At 45.0% G+C, this 23,210-nt stretch overlaps 1 protein-coding gene across 3 annotated transcripts in view; it reads right to left on the reverse strand.

The window, feature by feature from the left end:
• The window catches only part of LOC117204456 (TSC22 domain family protein 1), a 97,234-nt gene that overhangs the window by 7,093 nt on the left and 66,931 nt on the right, over positions 1-23,210 (reverse strand). For all 3 annotated transcript variants that reach the window (XM_033441869.1, XM_033441867.1, XM_033441866.1), the window contains exons 3-4: positions 5,592-5,694; positions 4,659-4,681 (exon numbers count right to left, since the gene is read on the reverse strand). In XM_033441869.1, coding sequence (XP_033297760.1) covers positions 4,659-4,681; positions 5,592-5,694 — 126 coding nt within the window. The remainder of the gene's footprint in view (positions 1-4,658; positions 4,682-5,591; positions 5,695-23,210) is intronic.

Consider the following 23,210-nt stretch of genomic DNA (forward strand, 5'->3'; position numbering starts at 1 on the left):
GCACGTATACGTACAGGCACAGGATCACGTGCATAGATATATTACACGTACCTATGTATACATGGACCCCAATCACCGCATTATGACATGAGCTCGCGTAAGGAGAGAGGAGAGGAAAAAAAAGCGGTTATTTTCTGTATGGCCTCATTGTGTGCCCGTCATCGTGCTGTCATAGCGTTCACAGAAACGCGACAGGGTTTGGGGTGGATGGCAAGAGTGTAAGGGCGGGTGGAGGAACCAGGACGTAGAAGAAGGAAGGCAACGAGGGTAAGAAAGACGGAGAGAAAAGGGGAAAGAGAGAAACAGGGAGGGATGGAGAAAAAAAGAATTTCGGAATTTATAGATCAGAGGTGCCGCCTCGCGGTAAGTGGGTATGAGAATGCCACAGAGGAAAAACGAGATTATGGGAATCTCATGGTCGTGTCTCTCTTTTTTCATCGGTCGAGCTCATAACCTAAGCACGTACGAGGGTCCTCGTTGTCGTGATCGTCGTCCTGGTCATCGTTGTCATCCGGCCGGCGGTTTTCGTCGTTCCGAACTGTGGAGTCTCGGAGCAGACTCGCGCGTCACAGCACGCCTTGGCGGCTGTCACTTGCCAGGAGATACAGAGACTGGTTCTCGTTTATCGCGGTGCCCTTACACCAACGGCACGCATAAGTGTGTGCCCGTGCAACGAGTATAATCTTCTTCTTCGTGGCTCGTCTAGACGCTATTTTCTTCTTCTTCCGAGAAGCCACAGGCTCGGGAGGATAATCGCCGATGCGCTTTAACGTTTCAGAATGAAAAGCAAGGTGACGTACCCGAGGTGAAATTTAATTCTTCCTTTTTGCAATCGGCGTCCGTAGATATTTATAACGAGCCGTTACACCATAATTTACATAATTAGCATTTATGCATCGGCTACGAGATTACCTTGGTAATAGGAGCCGCGAATCCTCTCGCGCAAAACTCTTTCGACGCATCGGTTAATGCATTCTAACGAGCGCGTCGTCGCACTATCGGTTCATCGCGAGTTTCAACATTTTCATCGAACTAACGGATACAACCTGACGAGCCGAGAAAGTTATTTGTCTTGCATTATGTAAAGAAAATTGTTGCTCGCTGATTTGCACGGAGACACGCGAACCTGCTCCATCGGGACCAATTACCAGCCAGCTTTCCAACGTTTCAAAGATTTCAATTGCCTTCCCCTCGACCCTAATCAACCTTCCATTCATTACGAGACACTCTCGGCGCCTGGTGCTCCATCACCCGGGAGGATAGGCGTGCGCGACTTCATTTGCGCGCGACTGCCTAGAAATCCGAGTGCAATCGATTACATCGACGAGTGTCGACGGTAATCGCGTTATTTATCGTGGAACGCGAGTCTCTGGCATTCGGTTGGCGCACGCACAGACCGACGGTAATTCAGAATTCCACGGCAACCGCTGAGCCGTTTATTGCTATCGTAAATAAGACGGTGTCGATTTATCGGTTTGCCACTTGGACGACACCGTCCTCGGAGATCGGTCTTCGTTTATAATTGAACGTCGAACTGTCACAAAGATCTTTTCGTCCTCTTTCTCGCGCTCACGGTCCATGCGGCGTTCGAAGAAGGGAAACCTTAATCGCACGAAACGTTGTACGATGCGTATACAAGTTCTATGGGGTGATTACGCTGTGCTTTCCATCTATTTGACGAGGTGAGGTAACTGGACCCGTTTCTTTTCCAGGCTGTCGCTTCGGGTCGCCCTTCCGTGGACGCGTTAAGCCGCGTGATTTACCGGATTAGATGGTTCGAATATTAATTGGTCGACGGATGCATTAGTCCGGCAACTGGGACGCGTGAAAATCGTGCCGTGTCGTGACAGCGGGGGGCAAATGTTCTCCTCACGACCTACTAGATTCCAACGTCTATAGCCCCGGATTCTGTTTCCTGGCAGTCGTGCGTGCTCGTTACGGATCGAGGTACACGGTTCTGTCTGATATGCCTTTACCGGTCAACGCAGAACGTCGACGGTTTCTTATACCTCCTTATGCGTCATCATGTCAAAGAAATTTTCACTGATGCGAGAAAAGCATACCTTGGGTCTGACCGTTTATGGAATTCCTTGAATGACAGACGGCTCACCTTCGTATTCCGTGAATTTTGTTACCCACCCTAGATATTTTTGGAACGTTCGTAGAAACATGGATGCGGACAGAAAGCTCCCGCGACGGAGAATGGCGTTTTTTCTTGCGAAATAACGCAAATTAATTTTTTTCGCGTATAACAGATAGTAAAGAATATCCTCTGAACGAATACACGCGATCGTTGTCGTTGGTCTCTTCGAGGGAACAGCAGCTGATTCGGCGTATCGAGTGGAGGAACGCGCGATAAGCCGATTAACGCATTCGATTCACCTATTCTACCCGGCCCTCGAATCGCCATTGTGTCGCGTCGATCGTACGGGAACCTAACGTGTACGGGCTCTCGTCTTTTTTGTGCAACAGCCCCTTTCAGCCGTCCATTAACGCCTCTCTTGTCCGTTGGCATTTGCGGCGATTCTTACGCACGGTTGTACGCTTCAACGATGTTTCATTAATTCGTGCTTTTTTTCCTTTTCTCCTCCTATGAAATTGCCTGCCGCTGCAATATCACCGCGTGCGCGGTTATTCAACCAACCCAGTCACTTCCGGTCTACCCCTCTCGGTAGAAATTCCAATTACATCCATATTCGATATATACAGCTATAATTTTCCTGCTGACAAGTTTACATAGACCACGGATGAATAAACCCGCGGTGAACAGGCTCGCGACGTCGGCCGTTGTGGTTTTAACGTAATTAATAGAAACGGACGAAGAAGAAAACGGAGGAATCAAAGCCCGCGATTTCCCCGGTGTAAGAACACGTCCGCGGATGGTGTACTCATAATTTACAGCTTCCTTAAGCACAAATTTATGAGATCGTAATGAGAGTCTTAAACGTTTTACGATCTCTATGCTCTTCGGAATTCGGCATTCGTTTTTTTTTTTTTCATGTAACTCGCTCTCTTTTGCAGAATATGTTTGGCATTCCGTTATTACCGCGATCTCATTGTTACTTACCTCTTTAAACAGCGCCTCTATTTCTGTTTAATTAGCCGAAGTCAAACCTTTCGATTAATTACTCGTCTAAATGTTAATCGCACACGATGCATTCGATTTGAGTATCGGGGCGGGAATCATTATCTCGGAAAGGGCTAATCAATTTCTCCACGGTAGACGCCTTTGGCGCCACTGGCAGACAGCGTTACACTGCCCCCGAGTGATCACGACGTGCCGGTGTGAAGGGCACTTAAGAAGCAAATCGTGGATCGGTGAAGAACGACGACGGAGTCCAAGGAGGTTCAGTAAAACGAGTGTCGGATAATTAATTCGGGTGACCCTTGTATCCCTCGGTCGGTAGTAACCTGCCCTTTCTCCTTCTATTTGCCCCGGTTCTCATCTCCGTTCATCCTTCCCAGCTACCCCGGGTCGGCTCGTAGCCGGCTCGTTCGTTGATCGTATCGTGCCGCGGGTGATTTTAAATCAGAAAGTTAATTAGACGCGTTTCACTGTCCTTTATGTCGCCCATCCGTCGTTGAGCTGAGCTATCCTTTACGTGTGCGCAGTAGCAGCAGTAGCATGAGTGCATCGGTAGCACAAGCTGAATATACCGCCGTAAGCCGACCTTCATTATGCGAACTAATTAAACTCCAATCGGTTCTGACACTCGACGCCACGGCACTACTATGCTTCTCGTTTGCACCAATCCACGTCATACGTCTCACGCGACTGTGAGGTCTGTGTGTCTTTCCTTCGACGGATCGAACATCCGGATGTAAGTACGTCTGTGAACTTTGAATGGAGGAAACTCGGGATAGTGATAGATTTAGAGATTGCTCGTGTTTCTCGGAGGAGTCGAACTAATTTGTTCCTTCAGAATTCGGAGATTCTTAAGAATATCCTCCTTATACAATTCTCTTCTTCCTTTTTACTTTCACAGTGGTGTACGAAAATATTCGAACAGCTATCGTACGTCATGATGATCGTACTCACAAGTGATAATTACAAGTATAACACACGTATAATATATTCGTAAAAGGTTTCTCGAATACTGTCGTGAGCAACTATACGTTTTTTTCTTGGAGGACCTTCAGTCCTTATTGTCGATCGCGTTACACGTGGCAAGGTTTCTTGAATACAGATAGGTAAGGTTTCAAAAAGAGTGTTCGTACAAAGGAATAGAATGGAATTATTAGCAGGATATCATATTTTAACGACGGGGATGGTGGTTGAGAATGGGTGGAAGTTTGAATTGATATCCTGCTCAGGATTGGAATAACTGCGAGTCGGTTTGAATGTGACCCATCAGAGCTGGTCATAATCATAACTATAATTAAGGTCATTTGGTATGTCTATTATACTAATTTTCTATACCTGAAGCATAAATACTAAGCCGCGCTATTGAACGAAGGTAGGTCTGAGTTTAGTTAATACTTTTGCTTTAGAAGTAGAATATTTTTCATTGACAACGAACGTATTCCATAACTGTACGTATACGTGATTATACTAAAACTATGAATATGTCAAACTCGATGAAAGATTTGTACATAATCTTGTTAGAGAGCTTAAATAAGAGTTCAAATTTTATAATAATTCTTGAAAATTTCCTTACCTCTGCCACCAGCGCTTTTCAATCTGTAACAGAGAGAAAAGAATTCTCCTATTAGTGCGAATAATCTACTTAACTTACGACTCGCCAAGTTTCATTAATAATGGCGTAAGTCGAAAGAAAGCATAACATTCCCGATTTTCCTTTGAGTTAGCGTGCTTAATAATAATAAAGGCAACCTGTATGATCCAAAGGCTAAAAGTAAAAGAAGTAACAAACAGTATAAAGGCCGTTAAATGTTATGTTCAGTGGAAAGCAATTAAAGATACGGCGTGATGGAGTTAAGAAAAATTCGCATAGGATGGAAGTCTTTGTCTCGACTGTTGCAAGAAATGGGTCTCTATAAAGCTGTCTCGACTTCTCGTCATGCTGGAACGAAGGTGCCGACACGCAGTTAGGATTGTCTCTCGGTTTGCAGCACTTCCCTTTTTTTCACCGATTTCCTTCCCGGTTTTCTTTTTTGTCTGGTTGTTGTTCAACTCGGATTCAAATCGACGACCGATCTAGTTAGTAACCGGTTCACCCTCCTTATTACGGCTCGCTTCTCTCGATTTTGATGCATTGCGGGTAGGTGGTAATTTAAGGGGAATCGATCGGCCAACTGGATTCGTTCGAAGCCCGAGCTAAACCGCGATCGTTTCGCGAATCTACCTGATCGTCGATCCGTATCGAGAGACTCGTCTCGTTCCTCCTTCTTCTTCTTTGTATGGATTTCGAAAGCAATCTCACGGAAACCGAGCACGCAGGTGTTTACGTTCTCATATTTCAATTCGAAATTCCACGATCGACCGGATAAATTCTGCCTCTATCGTATCCTGATTGAATCCGCCGGAACCGCGGTTGAAAGTTCACGCTCGCGTGCAACCATCTCTTCGCGATCTACCGTCCCGCTTAATGAGAGTATTTCCGTGTATTTCATCGTATAATAGTACTGACCTTCGACAGTGAAGAAGAGTCACCATGACCACAGCCCCGATGCCAGCCGATACTAAGGACACTATCACTAGAGTCAGCACCCATCCGAGTTCTCCAGGAGCTTCTGTAAAAAGAGCGAAAACCAACGATTAGACGACCGCCGTTGTAAACACTCGGAACTGATTCTGTCGCGCCATCCAACCGTAACGATCTGCTATCGCTTCTTTGCGGCGACGCTGAAACGTCAAACGACGGTGTAAAAAGGTATTTTACCGAGACCAACAGTTCCATCGATGACTCTATTCCAGAACAAAAGCCTTAAAACGATATTCGGTTCCGTTCCGCTTCTATCCGACCTTTCTCGTTTTTACCCGCAACTGCGCAAGTGTCACCATTATCCGTGCTTCTTTAAACCTATCTTCCTTTCGTTTATTTCTTTTCTTATCAACGAAATCACAACCCGTGGAAAGTTGCTCGTAATCTTCTTGCCATTAATGGCGAGCCAAGTATTTAACCAGTGCGAGAAGTTTCGCGTGCCCATGCCACGGTATCTGGTAAACCCGATCGAACAAGCAGTCGAAGAACGTTTTCATAGCCCTTTTGGAGCGGCAAATTCCCCAGGGTGGACGGTTCCAAATAAATTAGCTGACGGTGGCTCGCGTGTTACGTTCGCGGCCGCGCGAGAAGATCCATAATTGGTTGGCGGTCGCGCTTGCCGCGTCCGATTTCCGCTCAGCGGGACATCCGCAGGGCTTTATTACGCGAGTTTCGCTGTTATTTCTGCAGCACACCTACTAACGTGTAAGTCTTGCTCGCTTTCCAGTCCGCGCTACTGGAAGCTCGATCCTCCCGAGTAACGAGACGCGAAATTATCGCACGACGTGGACGTAATCTAGGAACTGCAGCCGCGTTTAAAGTACACTGAAAGCGGCGGAGATCAAGCAGGTCGTAATCGAGTATGCGTGTCGCGATGAAATAGCTTACCAGTTCTGTAGATGTATAGAACGTTCCTTTTCGCGACTCGTTTCGAACAGTTTTCCACGAACCACTTCTGAGTCAAAGAAGTCACAGCCATTTAACCAGTTTTCAGAGCGCAATTCTCACAGCTCGCGCAGTTGGGACTGTCCGTTTTAACCGGTCGTCGAATAAGAAGCTACGATGCGGCGATTATTCTGTTCGACGCGCTCATTAGCAGTCAACTCGAGTCGATTCTTCCAGATATCTTAATCCTTTAATGAAACGTTTCTGCTTGATTCCCAGTTTAGGGGCTTAATCGGCAGCATTTTCCACGGAACGAGTCGCGCAGCCAGCTTTATTGCCCGCGCGATCGTAAATAGGCGAAAAGATATAATTTAGTTAAGAAGAGACCCGAGGGATTGGTGACGACGGGGAGAAAAGGAAAAGAAGCGAAATTTACTTTGACTCGTCTCCTTTACATGACGAGGAGAATCCTTATTTGCGATAATCGGCGACGTTATCCGACTGGTTATTAAAAACGATCGAGTTTTATTTATTTACATACAGGATGTGTTCCAGGACGTCTTCATTTCTTGTGGCAATATTCTATACGTATATGGTCGATTAGTAAGCCAGAACGATTTAAGTAGCAGATTTTTTACGCACGGTAGCTGTATGGTAAGAAAAATCAACTGTCTCGTCTGGTCTTTGGATCTTTTAGCGTACAGCAAATTGCGTTGGCTATTTAGCCTTGGGAGACTTTTTACGGATCTTGAGAGGTTCAAGAATCGTAACTCTCGCGTTATCGAATATGTTGTTAATACATTCACATCAAATAGAATGTGCCAACTTTGTAGAAAATGTTGCAACTTTGAAGAAAATAAAAGATATAATTGGATCGAGCTCTTACGTACGTCTCGTTGCATCAAACGCGTATTGAAAGCCTGAGTAGCAAAACGATATCGCTGCTGAAAGCCTGTTATTGTACCCTGTTTATTGTATTTGTCGCGTCGTGCAGAAACGCACGCGTGTTTGAACTCATCGGTGTACCGATTGTTCGCGACAGACGGAACACGAAAGGGTTCGTTCGAGAGGAAAAGAGGGGCGTTTGTAATCCGCTGCTGATGCTCGACCCTGAGAAATCACCGCTAGAGATCCACTCGTTCGTGATTGTCGACCGACCGAGCAACGTTTAGAATCATGCTTCATTCACGTCGCTGTTTGGGAACTGTTCGCTAACAGTTTCTACCCTTTGTCCGAGTCTCGACCTCGTTTCCTTCGACGTACTCCCGCAGGATGACTTGGAGACGAGTTTGATGAATTACGCGCATTCTGCTCGCCCGAATAGCGATCAATCATAGAAGTCACCGCGACGCGTTGAATCTATTAACTCGAGACACGCTCGAGTTTTTGATTATTCGGAACGTTTAACTTAACTGATAAAGAATCTCCGGCGGACGACATTTTTAATACAAATTAATTTCGGCTACGTGGCTGTCTGTTCACAAGATAACGGTGTGAAATCAGACAGGGGGATGCCAGAGAAAGAACGTCGAACCGTACGAAAAAAAGAACTGGAGGTTAACACGCGAGCGTGTAAGTTTGAATTAACAGGTCGCATGGAAGCGCATCGAGAGACGAAAAACGAACGAGTCAGCCAGTATGGAAGACGAAGAGAAGACGAGGGCAGCCCGTCTATCAGTGTCACGTTTTTGACATGAACATAACCACGTGCACGCTACGGCTGATAACGGCTTACAACGGAGTTATCAATCATCTACAACGGAGCTTGGTCACCTAGGATGATTCGGGTTAACTTCGGGCGTGCAAACAGTGTCGCTATGCGTCCGGTTACAATGTTGTTTCGTACCATGAGATAAAATAAATCAAAGGAAAGAAAAAACGAGGGAAACAAGGGAAAAAAATCATTTTCGATTTGGGAACGTCCCTCATCTCGGATTCCCTGTCAAAAACGAATCAAGCGTACAAAAAGGGACACGTTTTCTGTCGGTGTTCGACCCTTTGTACGCCTGTCGATTTCGCGTCAACCGTACGAACCCATTCGACCATCGAACTTTTGGGTCCCAGCGACCACCTGATCTTGTATATTGTTACCTATTCATCGCCACAACTACGACGAATCATCGTCTTCCTCGTTGCATATTCGAAAGAGAGTTTGGTCCACTAAAATAGTTTTCTGAAGAAGTTTGATGAGAAAATTCTCATTACGAATAATCATAATTGTATGATCATCTCATTTTTTAAAATCGATTTACAGGCAAGAGCATGTTCTTCTTTTTAACTATTATCTTTGACTATTATCGGTATCTCCTTACTAAATCGATTTAAAAATTTTACGATCGAAGTAAAGCCTCAAAATGGCAGACTCATTTCCTCAGTTGTAATAAACAGCAACTTCTGCCGTGATATTTGTCTCGCCGCTCGATCGTACGATCGTATTTATTTTAACGCGAGATCGTCCCATCGTTCGATCTTCGGCTGCGCCGGCAATTGGCCATTAACTACGGCAAACATTGAAACGACGCAGGATCTCTGCCTCGATATTCCAGGATCGTTTAATCTCGTTAGAGGAGTTACCATTCATCGACCGAATGGAGGTTTAAACCTCGTTCATGCACGATATTCCATCGATCGATCCTCCTTTAATTGCTATACTTTCCTCTACACTTCACTCTTCGTTCACCTGTTTTCATTATCTTCATTTATTTTTATATTGTCGGTAAAATACTTTTTGAAATCAAACAACTTTTTTATTCCCTTTATAAATCGGAAAATTTTTTAAACACGCTTAAACATATGGTATCCTACGCACTGCTGCTAACCATGCCGGTCCGTTGCGTATTGCGACATTAACTTCCACCAAGTTGCAATTTATACTCTACACACAAGACAGGGGACTAAAAAAAAGGTACTTCGGAAACCGTAAAAATGGCACTATATTCGCAACAATGCGCCGTCTTTTGCATGCAGAACGTTACCGCGGCCACGCGCAGGAGGATCGTATTTATTCAAACGAGCCGATAACAAAACTACCGGATGGACTCGTTCCGCTTGGCCATATTTTCACCATAACCTACTGGAACGAGTTCAGCGTAGACCCGACGAGTTTCTCCGGTTAATAAATTCGATATTCTTCCTATATTATATCTCGACCGAACATTCTGGTCAGTCGTTTCATACGTTTCCACATTTAAATTTCGCTGATAGTTCATTTCGTATATCTTCGAATACTTTTTTCCGCCTACGCATTCTCCGAGTAATTCGATCAACAATGTAACGTGTACAAGTTGCTCGAAGAGTTTTTGAAATGCACATACTCTGCTAACATGTGAAAGATGCGAGGAATGCAGACGGACAACTGGTATGATTTACGCTTGTCGTTGGTAACCTGAAAAATTCCCACTTCACGAGGACATTTTTCTCGTGTGCTCGGCCTCCAGGTCGAATTACGAGGTTCGACAGGTAGTCGGGTTTCGGCCCGTCATTTATCGGGCCCGCGTATAAATGAGTTTTTTCTCGCTTCTCTCTTTCTTGACCCTCTCTCGGCTGTGCACGGCGTTTCGTGGTCCGGGTAGAATCTAATTTTTGATTTGTAAGCATCCGTGGGGGGTCGACATGCACGAGGACGTGAACGCCGCCGGTACACGCATTCTCCGGTTCGATTTTACACGTGTTGCCTGCCACTGGCGACACTCGAGCCCGACACGCAACGAGTTCGCGCTTATGCGCTGCACGATTTATGCGAATATCGTCCGTTTCGCGGGACGAGTCTGAGAACAGGTGTGAAAAAGCTGAAAGAACGAGCCGTGATACACGACCACCACCGAGAACCGAGCCCATCACGTTATTGATAGTCCCGCTATCTCTTCGCTTAACTTGCAGTTACTGCGATAAATTACTTAAGAGATAAGAGACAAAGATTACAAGATTTTTTGATTTTAATATCACGTTAGAACTAAAAAGTAAGTATTTTAGGTATATTATATTCGTTAGAAGTAAAATCTAAATTCTGTATTTCTTTCGAGTTCACTCATTCGTCTTCGTATCGTTCTAATCTCAATGCATTTTTTGTATCTATAATAGAAATGTTGCGTCAGTGAATAAACATCTCGTCGGATAAAATAGCTTTTCGACCCTTCTCTCTTGACACGGCTCGCCGTCAAACGTGTCATTACCGTTTCGCAACTTACTCGCTTTGAGATTTTAATTGAAAATTTTCACGAGACGCGAAAAAATTCAATCATCCGTCGTCTCAACGCCACCGCTTAACGAACCTACCATACGAGCGTTCCACAGTTTGTACAGTCATTATGTAAATCAGTAATTGCGGCGTTGTCCGTAAACACCTGAAGATTACACGAGACCGTTGTGATTCGGTCGCAACGCCTTGCCCCTTTACTTTCTGCTTGTAACGCACCATCATCCGGTAAATCGTTAAATAGAAAACTGGCGAAAGGTGTTTCGAAATCTATTACGCAAACCTATTAATTTCGAGTCGAATCACGCTTGCCCCCGCTTCGTACGCACGTGAGAGATCAGATTCGAACTTTAGCCAAGTATCGTCGAAACATTAATCATCGGTGTCGTCTCGATACGTATCGACTCTTTGACAGCCTATATCCAGGGTGCTTTTTATGGATTATCCAATATGTGCTTTCAAGGTTGGTTCATCGAGTTTCTCTCTTCATTTTTTCATTTTGCAGATCGTGGTAGTATATTACAGAGTCCTTCTCATCGACTTAGGTTTATTATTAATAAACAACCTACCAGAGTGCTTTCTTCGCTCATAAGGAGGTAAGAGCGAGCCGTGGACAGCTGCCACGCTAATTTCGAATACGAATATTTTCTCCGACCCATTCATGCAAAATTACTACGAGACTTAATACGCCTAATTATAGCAACTTGTCATTATCTCTCTTCGAGAACATCCTTCGTTTCACGGACGTCTTTCGCGCGGCAAAAATTAAACCTTTGGTCCGTGCGAAAAAAACGATGTCCTCGGTCCGCGCTATGGTAATTAGAAATTTACCGTAACTTCTTTTTTGGTTGACACGCGTCGAGATTTTTCCCACCGCTAGAAACCCATGTCGTCAGACCTTTTGCGAATGATTATTGTACGAGACTCTTCTTTTAATATTATTTTCGTCCTTTTTCTAAAAACGGCACTCCTTGCAACAGTAATAATTACACATCATCGAGTGTGGATGTAATAGTTTTAACAAGAAATTCTATAGGTCGTAATCGTCTAAATACCAACGACTGATCATAGTAATTACCGCGAGGAATGTAAAATTCGTGGAACAAGCATTGTTTGTAAAACGTATAAAAAATAAAATAACCATTTTAGGGCGTCCCTCGTGCCATTAACGAGAACTCAATCAGCGTGGCCAATCTTCAATGAAATCGCTTCCTTGAACCCTGCGGTCGATAGTATTTACCTTTATTACCTTTATAAATTTGTAACTGTAACTTGTAATCTGTAATAAGGTCGGAAGTAAACCGAGAACGAATCGATTGATCCGATCATGGAATTTATCGATAACAATTTCATTTCATAACTATTCAATACTCATAACAATTTCGCTAAAACGATGACGGCGATCGTATTCCTCGTGCTGTAAGTTCATTCAATCGGATTACCATTTTGTTTCGTCAATTTTCTCGTAGCGAGTTCGAACCTCGCGGTTGCCGATGATTGCACGCTATTCACTCGCTTCCGCTTTAATACGGACTCTCTCCTCTTCTCCGTTTACCTGAGACTCGGAGAGGATTTGCTTTCGTCTTCCATATTTCACACGACGTTTAATTACGAGCGTTTATCATGTTGTCAGCGGGCCGTGGCAAGAAAAAAAAAAGACTCCCATTCATTGCCGTGGCGCATTGTCGCTGATTACGCGGCTGGACGATGTCGCGCGAGTAGACCCTCTAGTAGTCGGGTATTCAGTTAGTGACAAAATAATTAAGCACCGAACGCCGCTCAAAGGCCAGCCTGCTTCCACGAGCCGCGATCGTTGAATTACGACTCCGTCGGCTAATTACCGAGAGGAGTTACGCAACTGTTGCTTGTCCGCGTGTTCGCGTACGCTGCTCATTAATCATCATTAAGGAACGATTCGTGTGTCCTGATAACGTTCCGCGAGAAGGCTCGAGCTCTCTCTCCTCCGAGTCGCGCGATGAGATTTCGCGACGTAAAAGGAGAACGTTCGTGAAGACCTCGTCTCCCCGGTGAGAATATCCCTCTCGCGCATACTATTCAGTCAGGTGATGTAAACGCACGATGGATATTTTGAAAACTTTTTGAAGACGTATAAATAGCGTAAGATTAGTTTGTCACGGACAGAAATAGAAAGTAAGAGGAGACGAAGTACTTTTTTCCATGCGTTGCTGGTGCTAAAATTGTCCTTCGGACTCTTCGACTCCATCCCCTCGTTAAAAAACACCGCTCTATCGTGATTCCCTTAATCGCGTTTCATCTTACAAACAACGATCATGAAACGACAATTACCCTCAGCGTGCCTCTCGATCCGCGATTTTCTAGACGCCCTGGGCGCCTCCGGTTCGCTTAATCACCCTCAAAGGACCCAGCAAGAGCGATACGAGCGACAAGTCTACCGGATGAAAAAGAGATACACGAAGAACATAAAGAAAAGGAACAACGAGATCCAGCGAGAAAACGAGCAAGTGGAACACAGAGAAGTGGTCCACGAGAGAAGCACAGGCGGACGACGGAGAAGAGGGAAGTCGGCAAAGGTCTGAGCTTCCCTCGAATCAGCAAATTATACCGACCGATATGCCGCTGCTTCCCGGTACCTATCCACCGGCGTACCATCAATAAATATGTCATTAACAACAATAATTTATCCGAGGAGTCAGGCGCCGCTGATCGCTCCAGGGCCTTGGCTTCCTCTGGTTTTGTCGTTTTGCAGTCGCGCGCACGTTTAAACGCTCGTGTGCGCCACAGGTCTGGCTGCTTGCTTGGTGATAATTGAGCCGTCGCGTCGCCCGCCACCGCGGCAATTTTAATCGGCTTCGGTTTTTGGCACCGCGGGCGAAATCAACGATCATCATCCCTACTGCCGCTGTTGGCCTCCTTTCACCCCGACACACCGCTCTTATCTCTATTCGGTCTGTTCGAGTCTGTACTTCCCTTAGCCTCAGGTATATACCGTTCGCGATCTTCTTCTCGCGATGCTCTCCGCCTTCGATTCTACTCTCGTTTCTATATTCTTTTTCTATTGTCTGCTACTCTTTTCTACTCTCTATTTCTTTTGTCTTTTCTCTGTTCGTTCGCTCTGGTTGTACCCGTGCTGTTTGTTACTTTTCCGCGCCATTCGGTTTGCTCGTTTTTACTGTTAATCGCGTGCTTTGTAAGTGTCCGGGCCAGCGAGCTTGCATACACCGCGGCTGTCGACCAGAGAAAGGGAGAGGCCGACAATTACGCGCTCTTAAGTATATTTCATCGGTTGTTTTTCGGTTCGTAACACGGTCTCTTTTCAGTACGGTCTATGAACCGATCGGAATTCCGGGTCTTTTTGCTTCACGGCCGCGCCGCGGTTTCAGAAAACGTTACCTCTGCTCGAGCGAACCAATCGATTTTCTCGAGTCCTTTCAGCCTGATCGATCTTTTTTGAAAAGGTAACGATCCCTGTCTTGAGACGGCGTGAGCACGGTCGACGATCTTCAGCGTATATCTCGTTACTTTCGTTTCGTCTCATGGTAAAATCGACTCTTTGTGGTGTTTTCTTTGCCAGTGATATCGATGATCACTGGTCTTGGTTAACAGCGTGCACTTTCGAGGAAAGTAGCCAGGATACGCCGTTAACGAGGATGCTTGGTCATCGTTACAACATTGTAGAGAGCGTCGCCTTAAAAGGTGACACTAAAATTCGCGCGATTATTCAAGAAATTAGTCGGTTGGTCGGTCGTAAATAAAAGGCGCGCGATCGAGGATTTTAAGAGCGTCGTTCGATAGGCCATCTCGACTACCTGATGACTCAATATACTCGCGGCTTCGTCCAATTCATTATATATTCACGACTTTATCCTCATCCGACTCGCTACCATCTGAAAATAGTCGTGCGGAATAAATCAGGGAAACCGCAAGTATGCCTAAGCAATTAAGCGGACCGCAGAGGATCTTAATGTCTTAATAGCGATGGGATTACTGTTTTTTCCTCGAACGGTCGATTCATAAAACTGTGCCTGTTTCAAGAATTCTTTGGTTGGAGTTATTAATCGATGACGCGTATTTCCTTTTAGCGGTAAAAGGTTTAAATTTCGAGAAACGAGAATTCGTTTCGCCTTCGTTGCCATCCTTCTTTCTTTTTCCTTTCCTGGTGGTATCAATTAAACGAATAATGAACGAAGTGCAATTACGTCAGACGATTCGAAGATCCGTAGAAGTTAATTGGTTTCGACGACCGGCAATTTTGCTTTCGCACTGCCAGTATAAAATTTAATTCATTCTTTATTTACGATCAAATTTTTCTAGATAGACACGGACGATTAAAGAGGAACGAGATATACGACGATGGTTTCGAGGGTGAACGTAGCTCGACAGCAAATCACCTTTACTCTCCCCTTTACGAGCTTTCGAGAGCCATGGGCCAGCACAAGAATGTCCAGAGGGTCATCAGGGACTTCTCCTTTGCACCCTGCGTCGCGCATCCGGCTATTCGGTTGTCAAAAGATATTTAAGCCCTGTGCTCAGTTCCTAAATGCTCGTGTAAACAGATCGTGTACCGAAAATGACTGACGAATGTTCTTTAGAATTTACGACGTTAGTTTCTCGACGATCGACGAAATTGTAGGTCTATCGGTTTATTTTCCGTTGTGTCTCGACAACATCATTTTTAATCTGTTGCTCGTTTTACGATATTTGTAAAATAAACTTTTTGCTCAAAGGGTATCCTGTCCCGACACTTTTAATACTTACTAATAATATCGTTACGAAGCTTCAAATGAGAATGTATTATCAGCTTCTTTATCTACACCTTTAGATTCAATTTGTTTACATTCCTGGTTTGCTTATTTATATTCGATTTACTCTTTTACCCTAACAATATCATTGATAATATATAGCGGACGTGTAAAAGGGACTGCTGGAATTATTTCCCAGAAGAAACGAAAATTAATTACCATCTTAGTCGAAGTTAATCACCAAAATGAGAATATTCGGCTCCAGGCATGGCCATTAACCTTCGTGTTTATAGCGCCGTTTCCACGGTTTTCGATAATATTTTCAACAATGCAGGCGAGTTGGCAGGTATTTCGATGAAATTAGAAGTCAAAGATCCTCACGCTATCTGGACCTCGACGCTATCGAGGCAGGCACACTTCCCCGAGACACGTCGTAATTTACGCATGAGACTTTCACCGTTAATCGTTTCGACTCCCTTTCCTAAAACGATCTGCGGCACCGAGCCACGTTAACGACGCGTAAATCATCTCGTTACTTCGATTGCTACCCAGAGAACGACTAAACGATGTATTTTCAGCCAGACACGAGAGCTTTCTATATAATTTAGTTAACGACTATAACGAGTTAATCGACGCCGTGGTGCAGGCGCCATGACAGATGACTCGATGAAGAACGAGACCAACGTTTGGCAACGATCCAATCATTGTTTTGTTAGTTACACGATCACGAGGTTATTCCTGGATTCCTTTGGATATTTTTAAGGAAAAGGAAACCGGATTCTTCATTTATCCGGCATCTGTCGTATCACTGAGATATGAGGTACATTCAAAGGCTCTTTTTCCTTGATCCTGATCATTTGTTTTACCGTAATCTGCTTGGTTTTTCTTCAATTTTATACCGTCACCTTATTAGGCTAATAGGTTTCCAGGCGTCGCTGGAAAGACTATAACTTCTTGCTCGTAAGATTTATGGTACCGTTGGAGACTTACGAAAGTAAGATAGGAAATGAAAAATTCCACGATCGTGCTTTGTCCTCGAGGCACAGGAACTAAGTAACTGGATGTTCCATTACGTCATATTAATCTACAATCAACGTACGTATTAATGGCGCGGCAATCGTGTCATTACTGTATCGTAACGCGGTCATTATCCGTCCGGAGAAGCGACGATGGAATTATACTGCATTCATGCCCGACTCAATTGCCATCTCGGAACTATAATCGAGATAAAGCCGTACAACGCCGGATCGTAGATCGCGATTGAAAATATGTTGTAAGGTGTACGCGATGGTTGCGTTCAAGACAGGACCAGAGACCAGGGGGAGGGAATAAAGGAACAGCCGAGAACAGATCCATCACCAGGTGAATGATCGCTCTTCCGATTTATCCGTCATCCCATCTAAAGTTCACCAGGTCCGTCGCTGCTTCCATACGCGCCGCTCCTGTCTATCTGTCCGTAAAGGTGTGGCCAGAAAGACAGCCGAATTGACAGTCAACGCTGGGTGGGTCAGAAATGAGATCGAACGTATCGTTCTGTCCGTTCTTGTTATTCTGCATTTAGAAGAATTACTGTGATTTACGGCGGTATAATTTTGAGCTTAAATCATTCGACTTTGGTTTACAGATCCCAAGTAAAATTCTCAATGATTAAAAATTTCAATTGCTGGGAAAAGGATTTTGCTCGTCCAAGTTAATAAATTACCTATGTCATTGTAAAACGTCAGGGTTGTATTTGCGGAAAAATGTCCGTTCATTCTGCCATAGGATTTACGTAGGATCATTAAAGTTACTTTTCAAGCAGTCATCAGAGTAACGAGAAGATTAAAGAGACTCAGCGTCGTCGGAAGAAACGAGTAGAGAACGTAAAATCGCGAAGTGGCGCGTTTATCGTCCGATCTTTCCGATTCAACGCGATGTCAATCGTATCTCGGTTGTCACCTTCGCACGATGGGTTATCGACCACGGCACTACAGATTGCACGGTTCGATTAGGTGCGTAAAATCGGCTCTCGGAGTACGCATCAATCTTGATATACCGCTCGCTATACCAGTCTCTCCAATCAAGGATACTATTTACAAATAAAAATACGAGGCAGTTACACGTCGAGTCGAGCATAATGTTTTCAACAACATCAATTGCTTAGTGTCTGAACCGTAGACTCACTCTAACATCCGATTTCAACGAATCGAAGCGAGTCGAAAATTCTCAAGGAAGCAGCTTTCGCTCGATGCACCCTTCAACGTTTCCTGAGAAATAATCCTGAGGCTACGCGAGGCAACGTCCAGTTAACGGAATCATTCATACTCTACGTCAACCGTACGTGAACCGACGAGGGAACCAGCACTTGGCACACGTCAATGTCAAGTTCTCGTACTTGCGTCGTGTAAAAGTGTAAGAATAGAATCGAGTGGATAGGTTTTCCTCGTCCTTCCTCGACTCGACGTAGACAGAGGTACACTTCTTCCCGTTTGAGAACGCTTGAGCGTAATCGGTAATGGTCGCAGGGAAAGAAGCCAGAAGGAAAACAAAGCGGGCATTATCGTTCTTTGGGAACACGGCCGCTTGTAGTCGCTTCAACGACTCGTACGGTAATTATGACTTGATGGCTCTATTGCTGCGGTGTCTATGTCGTTTGAACCTGTTTTTTTTTTCTGAATGCCAGTCATGTTTCAGTCTTTGAGTCGCTCGACTGATCTTGAAAACGTCAGAACTTGAGATCGGTTGAGGGAGTAAAAGGAATTCGTTTTGTTTCGCTTGTGAATACACTCTGGTGATTCTTCTTGAAAAAAAGTTGTATAAGTCGTAAAACCAATCGAGTCAGATCGATCTCACATGTAATATCGAAAATTGCAGCCATTTAGAGTATTCGATAGGAAGAAAACGATTTTATCAAGAATCGAATCGAAGCTCGATCAACTCCAATAGATCAATTTACCACCTTGCCATTATTCTGGAACAGAAAGTAAGTAGAAAATTCACGTGTCAATAAAGATAACGAATAGACACCCTTCGATGGATTGTGCTAATCAACAGCGGTGTGGACCGTTAGATACAAACGAGAAAGAAATATGTAGAGAAAGAAATTATTACCATTCGGAGGAACCGAGTTGAGTTGGCAAGCCATGGTTTGTTGATTTGCCACGGACGCGGTGGTATTTCTATCGGTTCTAATGTAGCGATATACGCCGGCTGTTAACAACTCTTTCTTCTCCTTGTGAGCGCGCCCGTCGCGTGAAACAAGATAAGCGAAAAAACGAGGGATAAATAACGGAGGCTACTTCTCAGCTATCCTTCCAACGACAAGAATTCCTAAACGAACAACGTATCTGTGTACACACACGCGTGTGCGTGGCTGTGCGCGTGTCACCATGGTGAAAAAAAAGGTTGCGAGAGGAAGAAGGAGAGAGCGTAGAACGCGGATGTTTCCGGAACACGGTGGATGGGCCGTGTTTCCGAGATAAGACGCCTAAGTTCGGCATAGTTCGGTAAGTGGCGAAGATAAGAGGCATCAAGACGACTGTGTTCAGCCGTTGGAAAACACGCGATAGCCTGTCTCCAGGTAATCGACGCGACTTGTAATCTTAATTACCTGAATACCGCAGGCAGAATCGCGTAGCTCGGTGTATCAATATGACCGTTCTTTACGCTACGAGCAGAAAGAAAGCTTGTTAAGTGCGATCCTCGTGAGAACTTTTAAGTGTACACCGCGTTCTGTTATCGGTCCAGGGAATGGGTCGAGTCAGTGACAACCAACGATACACCTGCGATTAGGAGGAAAGCGTAGAAATAATGTTGTCTTCGAGAAACGATCATTCGACGAATGAAATTAAGCCGAAGGGCAACGACTTTTTGGCTCGTTATTGGTTGAGCGCTACTTATTGCTCGCGTAAATTTTAATGGAATTCGAGAATGATTACCGAATGCGTCTTGTTTCTACGAAACTTGAAAGTCCAGTAAAATTTACATACGAGATTCGAACCGCTTTGCAACTATCATTCTGATAGTTGTAAGCTAACAGAAAACTCGTTAAGCGCGACCCACGTGAGAACGTCGGATAGCAAACGCAGTGCGCTATTATCGTGAACGAGACGATAGCCTGAGAAGGCACCTGCGACCAGCTTTGAAGGTATTTATAAGGACGACAAGTGTCTGGGAAGACGACTGGATGTCTTAGAATAATCTGTAACTCATTACGTGTCTGTGATAAAGGTAATTCCACTCAGTCTCAAGGTTACAAAACCCATGTAAGTTTTCACGAAGCACGTAGTTCTCAATATCAACGAGATCATTAGCCTCGACTCGTTGCTCGGTCCTTGTTGATTGTATCGATTGTCATTGTTAAGAAGTTACGAGCATCTTGACGATAAACACAACTGTCTTCCTGTGTTTAATGATCGCCACGCTACTCGAATACGGTAATTATGGTGTTACAGCTATTGTATACCTTAATTTGTAGCAACACCTCTTCGGTTATGATTTACACGCTTCGTTTCAAAGTAAACTTCGCGTAATATATCGTTCCGCGACAATCGCTGACTCGATCAATCGAGGATGAGTCGATAAATCGGTCTTTCGTGGCGATAATGCACGTGCCACATGTGCGCCTTTCGTATATAACCCTAAATTCATCGTTGCACCGACAACTTCTCCGCGGATTAATGATTCGCTCGAACGTATCCGAGTGCCGTTTGTTTGCATATCATTAACGCACGACGCGGTTAATTAATCGTTCGACGATCAGCGCTGTTACGCCTGTTATCCGCTTTCAATTTGCCATGCAAATACAATTTCACAACTTCTTTTTTTCCTTTGCGCCATCTGCTCGAGGCGGCCGCTTAGCATTTTTCATCAGGATCATGGAACGACGAGTTCGCATTGCCGCGTGAATCATGCCATCGCGCCATGTAGCTTCATTTGAGTTATTGGCTGTTCTTGTGAGAAGCTCATTTGTCGAGACCTATCAAGATTATGGACTTGAGTGCTGTTAACTAATGGCTTTCATAAAAGGCAATTAAAAATTCTCCGAACTATCAAGGAAATTGTAACCACGGAAATTTGAATATCTGATGGTAGGATTTTTCGTGAGCTTCGAACGCGCAGGTTTGGCGCGATAACTGAAAATGATCTAGAAACGTATTTCTTTGACGTATTGCTATGTTACATATACATATAGCATTTGAAAGTAATAGAAAATGCCTGCGTGTGAATTTTTCGTCTCACGCTTGTTGAAAATCCTATCGTCAACTTTTTAAGGTCCTAAGTCGAGTTGGAATATCAACCAGTACACGAACTTCGTTCATTTCCATCATACGCTACCAAAGAATCGGCAAGATTCGCCCACTCCAGAATCCAAAAGCGTCCTGTATCCGTTTTGTTTTATTTAAAACGTCAAATTGGTTTATTTCTGCCATACATTGGAGTCGAGCTGAGAACAATTCCTCGGCAGGACGCGCGGATTAACCGTAAGCGGCCGATAAATGCGAGCACGCGTAACGAATCGGGGTGCACGCAATCAAAGGGGAGCACACAAGTGTACGGTAGCCCTGCAGCGCGCAAGAAACCGCTGCCAATAAATCTACGTGGGCGAGATTGCCTCTAAGATTAAAAGTACGCGGCTCGGGAGAGAGCATATAAAAGTGCCGGGCACCAGGAGGAGCCGTCGAAAAATTTTCGGTCGCACGAAAGGGACCTGGTTCGCTCTCGTTTGCATCCTTCTGCAGCTCGCACTTTACGGGCGCGAACCAGCCTGTTTCTCCTTTTTTCTGCGAACCGAAACATGCGACATCGTGGCTACGGGGAGAAAACGACACCGATGACCAATGGATTCCTCGATTAGATGCCCGGCTCAATTAAACGGGGTACTCCCAGCTCCTCTTCCCGCACGATTTATCGTTGCCGACCCCTTACGTAAAAGTGAACTCGTTGTACAGGGATTACCTTATACTTGTGGTCGTTGAAGATAAAGGATTTTTTCTATGCAAAGAAAAAGTCTCTGACATTCCACTTTTTTGGGAGAAGCAGATCGCAGCACGAAAAAGTTTGATAATTACGACATATCAACGCGAAACTCTTTAATTTTTTAAGAAACGGATCATGGAAACAAAAAAATGGATGATAATTAAAGACACTGCGATTTTTAATTACGAAAATCTTCGAACTTTCCGGGAAGAAACCAAGTGAATTTCACGAAAGCAGTCCCAGTTTTCTGTACCCCAACTTCGAGGCACCAAAATCTCGAGGCGTTATCCTGGTTACCAAAGGTGTGACGATGCGCCGCTCGCAGAGGAGAAAGAAGCACAACGAACAACGCTACGACAAGAACGCTCCCGGTCAGAGCAGAGGGGCTGTTACTGGACCGGGCAAAGAGAAAAAGAGGCCTCGTTATGTAGCCTGGGTCCAGTATATAAGTACGCAACGAGAGATAACATCGGCCCAATACGAATATACGTAGCCGGGGGCGCGTAACGCGAATTAAAAGGATGACTCAGGCGAGGACGAGCATGCTTTTGCGAAACGCAAGGATATCCTAACAAGCAACCGATTAAACCAGACCACGGACGATAAATGACATTCGCTGCGAGAGGGATGAAGTTGTCTCACGGTTTTACACGCTCGAAGGAGGCTGTTCGACGTGTGCTATTACAATCAGCGTGCGGCTTCGCGTTCTAATTGACGGTCTGCGATCATTTCGTGCGGCATCGCGTGATTAGCTCACAATCAAGCGAGCCACGATCCATTGCGTTCAAAACGGAGCTTCACGCGGTGATTTCGACTTCCCATTCGAGATGCTGCCACGACGCTTCAACCGTCGCGTTAGCGTGTTTCTTTGCGGTTGTCGGCACTCCGTTGGGTGCACCCTCATTTTACTCGAACGATCCACTGTCGATGGACGATCGGTTAAAATCGAGCGGCGATCGCTGATGGAAACGCGTCGCCTCCGGCTGATCCTTTTTCATCGACCGTTATACACTCGTATCTTGCGATGCGTCTCGATTGCTGCTGTCAACTTTCGACGTGGTAATTTACCCAGTCTTCGGGTAAGCACTATATTATACATATATCCCGCATCTAATTCTAAGAAATATGCGTTTCGTACTTCGGGGGTACAAAGAGGAATGCAACGTCTCGTTTAAAAATCGGTTCTCGAAAAACTCGAGTGGAGAAATGTTCGCGATCAAACAGCACGTTCAAAAAGATGCTTAGCAACGTTGTCGTGCTAAGGAACGAGTGGTCCCGAAGTCACGAGGAATCGCGCGTCCACACGAGAGCCGGTCTCGAAAGAAACTCGAGAGCTCGAATTAAGTTCTCTCTGTCCCTTGCGTTTCGTTCGTCCGCCCGTTGTATCCCGTCTTCTCCTTCGCGCCGCTTCATGCCACGACGACCAGTTCGCGCACTCGCACCACCGACTCTCGAGTCGGAGGCGCGATCTCGTAATTATTACGTCGCGCAAGATGCGAAGTGACGCGATGATTACCCCATCGCGAGGCTGCCTTAAACATCCCCCCATCTCGAGGTCTCCTCTCTCTTTATCTTCTCCCATTCCCTCCCTCCTATTTATCTTAGCGTTTTTCGCAGGGTAATTGCATCGGTTTCGGACAAGACAACAACGCCCGACCGCGGATCGGCCGCAATCTCATCGGTCTACGAAGCGCCTCGATCTTTAGTTGATTTATCTCTTTAATAACGGCATTAAAATCGACCGCACGGCTTATTACGAGTCATCCATCACTTGAACGGGTCGCG

The sequence above is a fragment of the Bombus bifarius genome, unplaced genomic scaffold (assembly GCF_011952205.1).
Source record: "Bombus bifarius isolate JDL3187 unplaced genomic scaffold, Bbif_JDL3187 scf7180000007978, whole genome shotgun sequence".
Taxonomy (NCBI): Eukaryota; Metazoa; Arthropoda; class Insecta; order Hymenoptera; family Apidae; genus Bombus; species Bombus bifarius.